Source organism: Triticum dicoccoides, chromosome 2B (assembly GCF_002162155.2).
Source record: "Triticum dicoccoides isolate Atlit2015 ecotype Zavitan chromosome 2B, WEW_v2.0, whole genome shotgun sequence".
Classification (NCBI taxonomy): Eukaryota; Viridiplantae; Streptophyta; class Magnoliopsida; order Poales; family Poaceae; genus Triticum; species Triticum dicoccoides.
In genome coordinates, this window is record NC_041383.1 from 817,069,744 (window position 1) to 817,076,302 (window position 6,559).

Here is a 6,559-nt window from a genome sequence, read left to right on the forward strand (position 1 = left end):
CTGCAAAGTGAACCCGAAACTGAACTTGTCGAGGAAACCCCACAAGCGGAAATTGAGCTTGGAACTGAACATCAAGTGGCAGGTGAAATGGAGGTTCTGCAAAGTGAACCTGAAACTGAACTTGTCGAGGAAACTCCACAAGCGGAAATTGAGCTTGGAACTGAACTTCAAGTGGCAGGTGAAATGGAGGCTCTGCAAAGTGAACCTGAAACTGAACTTGTCGACGAAACTCCACAAATGGAAATTGAGCTTGGAACTGAACTTCAAGTGGCAGGTGAAATGGAGGCTCCGCAAACTGAACATGAATCTGAACTTGTTGAGGAAACTCCACAAATGGAAATTGAAGCTGCTGATGGTGATCCTACTAGAGATGAAGAAGAGCTGCCGGCTTGGTATCAAATTTTTGACCTCAATGTCGACGGAACTCGTGAGAGCTGTGAAGTGACTGAGATTCCTGGTGATCCTCCTGAAGAACATGCTTGTGATTCTCTGCCTGATTTAGTTGGTCAGATGAGCCAGCAAGCATACTATGATCCTCCAGATACTCAAGTTCAAGATAAACGTGCAGATGAAAACCAACAGTTCGAGGATGATCAGGTGCTTCTAAATCAGGGTATTGGCATGCATGATTTGGATAGGAACTACCAGAACAGCGAGCAGATGCTTATAAATCAGATAGCCGATGAGCATGGACAGGGTGATCAACAGCTGGAGGGCGAGCAAATAAACAATGAGGAAACAATGCTAAAGCAAGATGCGGAGGAGCAGGTGCAGAATGAGCAATTGTTACCTGATCGTGCTACAGACGTTAATCACCAGATAAAGGAGGAACAAATGCTTCTAGATCGTGTTACAGTTGTGCATGACTTGGATCATTGTGATCTGAACGGTGAACAGATGCTACTAAATGATGGTTCAGTTAATAAATCTGCAGTTGATGGGGACCAGTTAAAGGATGGGCAAATGGACCGGGCTGCAAAGAGGCAAGCTACACTTCGCAGCCTGGACAGTGGTCAAATGATGATTCCTATAATTAATTTGGATGACGACGACGATGATGATGATTATGCAGAGCAGCCTGGTACCAGAGAGTTCTTAGAACCCAAGTAAGTTTTCTTTCATCATTCATTTTGTCGCAAATCTCAGGGGGGAGAGGGGCAATCTTTTACATTTGAACATGTCCACTATACAGAAGTGATGCCTTACACGTGGATACTTTTCTGCCAGAACGTATGTGTTCTCAAGACGAGCAAGCCGCAAGCTTTCCTGACCATCAGACTAACATCCCAGCATCTTCTTCATCGGTTCCACCACATTCCGGAAATAGGTGGACTGGGATGGGAGCTGTCAATGCACAGGTGAGATGGCTGTTTTGAAAGAATGTATCTGTGCCCTCATTTTTGTTCATTATTCTTTGTGCAGCTAGTAAAGCATCTAGCTAGAAAGGGGAACTGTTACTGTAATACTAGGGATTGCGCTTCTCACCAATGATTTGCTTATATAGTCACATGCTCAAGTGTTAATTACCAAATCAGTCTGTTCATGCTCTGATTGGCATTTGTCAGTACCGCACTTCGTCATTGTTCTTCGCTGACTGCGATTCGCAGCATTGCATTTCTGTCCTGTATTCATACTTTTTTCGTTATCTCTTTAAGTAAGATATTTAAACGGTTTCTCATTTCACCAGGGAATTCCCAGTGACGATGGCGTCCTATATGGTGGTGCGTTTGACAAGATACCATCAGGTAAGCTCTCCCACTTCTGGAAATGTGCAAATTTCCTTTCCCAGCTTTTATGTTTGTTCTTGCTGAAACTTGAGCGTTGCCAGCCTGGTTTGCCTCAATTTTTTTACCATATATATATGTGGATGAAGCTTGTGTAGATTAGTCAACTTGCGGGTGCACATTCCTGGCTGTTCGATTAATATGTATGCTGATATTCCGTTGAACTTTTGGACCAAGCCACATATGCATGATAGCTGGCATGCATGGGCGCTAACTGCCTGTACGGCTGTAGCAGAGCATTCGAGGGCTGGAGGCATTATTTGATTTTTTTTTAAATGGTTCCCAGAGTCATTTGCATGCCCACATGGATTACAGCAATATCATGTCATTTAGTGATATGAGCGCAGGTCATTTCTTTAGGTGGACTGAGTGTTTTTCATTATTTTCTGTTTATATGAAAACCATGTCTTATTTGGATAGGAACATGAATACCATGTTATTCTTTTACAGAGCACGTCTTCAGTTCCATACAAAGATATTGCTCTTTTTCTGCGTAGTCTGTCTGTCTGTCTTATAATAATATGGCTGCAGCATACCCCCCCAATTTTGGTGATCTATATTGTTTTCCATACCTGGTGACTAGTTTGCCAATCGTCAGTCTTGGCTTTCTTCCTGGGTTCCTGTACGTGTACCCGTGCCAACTTACTGAAACAACTCTACAGTTATGTTTGTTCATGTATCCTGCATGCTATGTTTAACTGAACTTACCCTGGGATGCGGTAGCTAGTTTCTACAAATCTTGTTTCCGCTTGGGTGCTGCAACTATGTTATCTCCTGTTTTCAGGCCGTGTTTACCGCTTACTGAAACAACTTTTGTTGTAGTTTTTTCCATGCCCGGTGACTAGTTTGTCAACCATGACTCTGCCTGTGTATGCTTGTTTATTTCTTGTCTATGCTTTATTCAACTGAACTGAACCTTGGGCTGCGGGGAGTGAATTCTACTCTAGAGATTTGCTTTGCAGCTAGTTATTTTCAGGCCATGTCTGCCGCTTAAATAACTTTTTCCTTGTTAAATTTTTTTGGCCAGAAGTGATCAATGTGTGGGACCTGCCGTCATCTGAGCTGGGGAAGTCCTGATGAGCTAGCCAGCCTTGGTGTGTTGTAACTTGCACTCCAGCTTACTGTGTGTCAGTTGTTAGTTATCCTGGACCGTCGAAGGCCGGGCGCTGGAGCCGGTCGAGCGGTCGTTGTTGATGTGATCTGTACTATGTGGTCTTATGCTAGGTAGTAGTTTAGTTGTGTTGCTGTTAGATCCCTAGTAGTCATATTTGGCTGCTGGTCCAGGAAGTAGTGGCTGGTGCCTCCTCTGGTACAGGGTAAGCAAACACTACCCTGTAGGGTAGCTTGTTGACAGCCAGCTGCTCCTCCTACAAGTTTTGACTGCAGAATGATACCGAGTCCTGTTCATCTAACCGTTACGTTCCATGTCGATCGTGCCGTGCTCCTCCTGATTCACCTTGTGAAGTGCTGCACAAAAGTCGTGGAGGTGATATAGATGTGTGCAGTGGGGAAAGCTGAGATAGGTTTTGACCTTTGAATGTCAGCAGCTCTGCTCCTCAGTTTTGGCTGCAAAATACGGCAGGAGTCTTGTTCATCTAACCCCACTCCGTTCCATTGTTTACTGGAGATTCACTCGGCTGTAAGCGGAGAAAGGCTTTTGTCTGTCTGATGAGGGAGGTGCTGGGTGAGTGCAGCTAACTGGACTTGTTCTTCTGTATTCGAACAGCAACACTCTGCTAGCTGCTGCAATGGCATTGTGTCTGTGCCTGGCTATGTGTATGGTATGGATGAAACTGCCAACACATGTGCAGGGAGGGAGCTGTAGCTGGTGCTTATGCTCTCTTTTTTTGGCTCTTGGGAATTCACAGGGATTCAATCTGGTGCTAATGAGACTACCGTGTTAGCGACGTGCCGACACGCGTATTCTGCTGTATCAGTATGCGTGTATGCACAACCTTTTTTTAAAAAAGAAAAGAAATGTATATTTTTTTTAAAAAAAATACCCTGTGATCCATTCTTCCTTTTTGATGGGCTGTGATCCATTCTGCACTTGTTCTCTTCGTGGGATACAAGTCTGGGTGGCCTGCTTGCTGGACCAGCGTAGCTGACGAAGGAGGGCAGAGAACGCCCGCGGCTGCCTGCGTTTTTAGTCCCACATCGGGGAGGCGGGGGAATGGCCACCGCTTCATAAGAGGAGCAGGCCAAGCTTACAGCGTGCCCAAATGGAAATGGAAGCACACCCGGCAAGGCATGAGCCAGATCAGGCTCCTGCCGTGGCGGTGGCATGTTGCGGTATGCACATTGCACATTTAGCAACATCAAAAACAATGGAAAATCAATGACGAAGCCCACTCACCACTATATTTTTTCTTTTCAGCTGCAAATGTTTTTGCCATCCTGTGGAGAAAACGGCGCGGGCCTGAGAGGGAGGCGACGGAGCTCGGCCTGCTCAAGGAAAACCGGCGGCGCGGGGCTCGGGTGCGGAGACAGCGAAACTTCACCGGCGACCATGACCTGGAGCTCAAGGAAGAGCTCGGCGTCGGGGAGGAGGGGAGGCAGCGGAGCTCGACCGGTGGCTGCAACCTCGAGCTCAAGGAAGACGACGGCGACGGTCGTTGCTGATGTTTTCTCAAACCGGGCTTTCTCCCTTTCCGTTACTTTTTTTTTTTCAAAAAGGGGGAGATCCTCGGCCTCTGCATCAGAGCGATGCATAGAAATACAAAGTCTTTCGGATAGCAAGAGATACATGAGGAAACGCGAAAATGATGAAGGAGGTTGCTGTTGATCTGTACTACGCCTTAAGCTAGGTAGCGGTTTGGTTCTCTTATTGTTACATCCCTAGACTGGAACAAGTCACATTTGCTTGCTGTTCCAGGAAGAAGTGGCTGCTGCCTCGGTGCATTCATTTTTTTTTGTAATGGGCTGTGAATACGGCAGTTGTGCTTTCAGAAACTGCAACCATGTTATCTCCTATCTACAGGCCGTGTTTAGCTCTTACTGAAACAACTATTCTTGTATGTTTTATCCGTGCTCGATGACTATTTTGTGAATCATGAGTCTTGGCTTTCTTCCCGTGTACCTGCGCCAACACGGCAACGCGTATGCCTGTTCATTTCTTCTCCATGCTTTATCGAACTGAACCCACCTTGTGCATAACTGTAGGGAGTGAACCCTACACTTTCACTTTGCTGCTCCTGCTAGTTACTTTCGGGCCATGGTAATCTGCCTGCCTGCCACTTAAACACCCTTTTCTTTTCTTTCTTGTGCCCACAAGTGATCAATGTGTGGAGCTGGGGAAATCCTGATGAGTTGCCAGTACGTGTGTGTGCGTGTGTGCGCTGACTTTCACTCCAGCTTACTGTCTTACTGTCTGTTGTTACTTATCCTTGACCGTGTGGGAGGCTGGGTGCTGGAGCCGGTCGCTGTTGATCTGATCTGTACTATGTGGTAGGAGTATTATGCTAGGTAGTTTTGTTGTGTTGCTGTTAGATGATCCCTAGTAGAGTCACATTTTCTTGCTGGTTCAGCAAGAAGAAGAGGCTGGTGCCTCCCATGTAGTAGCTTGACAGTCAGCATCTCCTCTGTTGTTGGTCTAACCAAACCAACCGTTATGTTCCCAGTGTTGTTGCGCTCCTCCTCATCAACCTTGTGAAGGTGCTGGTCGTTTGTGTGAGAGGCTCATCGTTTGCCGCATAAAGAAAGTTTACTGACTGATGAGCCGTTGTCCAGCAGCTGAGAAAGATGACTGCACTGCACACAACAGAAGAAAGGTGGCAATGAATGTATGAATGATACTCCCTCTGTCCCGTAATATAAGAGCGTTTTTGACACCAGTGTAGTGTCAAAAATGTTTTTATATTATGAAATGGAGGGAGTAATTGCTTGGTGTATTCTTTCTAACAAGATAGCGGCACGCATCACATGGCCTTGTCCCAACACACATTTGTCGGGCCTTTTCCTTGCTCACTGTCCCTGGTTTGAGAGGAACCCGGCATGATCGGATTGGTGCTGGGTCAGTGCTGCTAACTGGAGATGTGTATCGCGGAACAGCCAGCAACACAGCATGCATACTCTGCTATGCTGCTGCAACAACATGTTGGTGGAAGCTCTGCACTGCAGTATAACTGCCACTGTCTGAATTAGTGTTACTGGACTCTGATGTGATGGCACATATCCGTAGCAAACCCAACTCACAGCTCCTTTGAAACAGACTTGGGTCTGCATGCTATGCCTGCCCATGTACTTGTATCATCCTACTGCCAACACAGGCACAGGGGAACATATAGATGTGCTTTAACAAAACTGAACTGTTAAAGGGTTGCTGAGGGTTAAACTGTCAGCCTTTTCAAAGAATTTGCACAACAAAGCACCAGTGGTCTAGTGGTAGAATAGTACCCTGCCACGGTACAGACCCGGGTTCGATTCCCGGCTGGTGCATTTAATTTTTTTAATTAATTTTTCGTTTCATTTCCCTTCGGCCTTGTTTGTCACTTTCTTTTTGCAGTACACGATGGCTAATCCAACAGCTTTCTGCAGTTGGGTTTCTCGCATGGATGGTGGGATATGAAGCGGCGTGCGTGTGTCGTATGTATAGCAACCGTTTCAAGGAGCAGCCCGTTGCCCGCAACACGGACGCTGCTTCATGTAAATGTTGCCCGCAAAACGTATAAATGTTTTGCATGATTTCACAGCGAGGGGTATCTCTCTGGCGTTGGTCGACATTATCTTAGTATACGACCTGATCATTGTGCCGGCGGCGTACATCATGTACGTGG

The 6,559-nt window shown here is 46.2% G+C and overlaps 2 protein-coding genes and 1 non-coding gene across 5 annotated transcripts in view; all 3 read left to right on the top strand.

Annotated features, from left to right (window-relative positions):
• The window catches only part of LOC119366579 (retinitis pigmentosa 1-like 1 protein), a 5,936-nt gene extending 2,740 nt beyond the window's left edge, over window positions 1-3,196 (top strand). Inside the window, exons 2-5 of one of the 3 annotated variants that reach the window (XM_037632337.1) lie at window positions 1-1,106; window positions 1,193-1,358; window positions 1,688-1,745; window positions 2,812-3,196. In XM_037632337.1, the coding sequence (XP_037488234.1) occupies window positions 1-1,106; window positions 1,193-1,358; window positions 1,688-1,745; window positions 2,812-2,861 (1,380 nt within the window). In that variant the 3' untranslated portion in view covers window positions 2,862-3,196. Of the gene's footprint in view, window positions 1,107-1,192; window positions 1,359-1,687; window positions 1,746-2,811 lie in introns of those variants that run through there. The other 2 variants (XM_037632338.1, XM_037632339.1) reach the window with 2 other exon arrangements.
• A 383-nt stretch (window positions 3,197-3,579) lies between these two features.
• LOC119366580 lies at window positions 3,580-4,782 on the top strand. The gene is made up of 2 exons (XM_037632340.1): window positions 3,580-4,076; window positions 4,162-4,782. The coding sequence occupies exons 1-2, from the start codon at window positions 4,007-4,009 to the stop codon at window positions 4,404-4,406; spliced, it is 315 nt and encodes a 104-aa protein (XP_037488237.1). The 5' UTR covers window positions 3,580-4,006; the 3' UTR covers window positions 4,407-4,782.
• A 1,368-nt stretch (window positions 4,783-6,150) lies between these two features.
• Window positions 6,151-6,221, top strand: TRNAG-GCC. The gene has a single exon. It is a non-coding gene; the product is annotated as a tRNA-Gly (tRNA).
• Window positions 6,222-6,559: the final 338 nt, after the last annotated feature.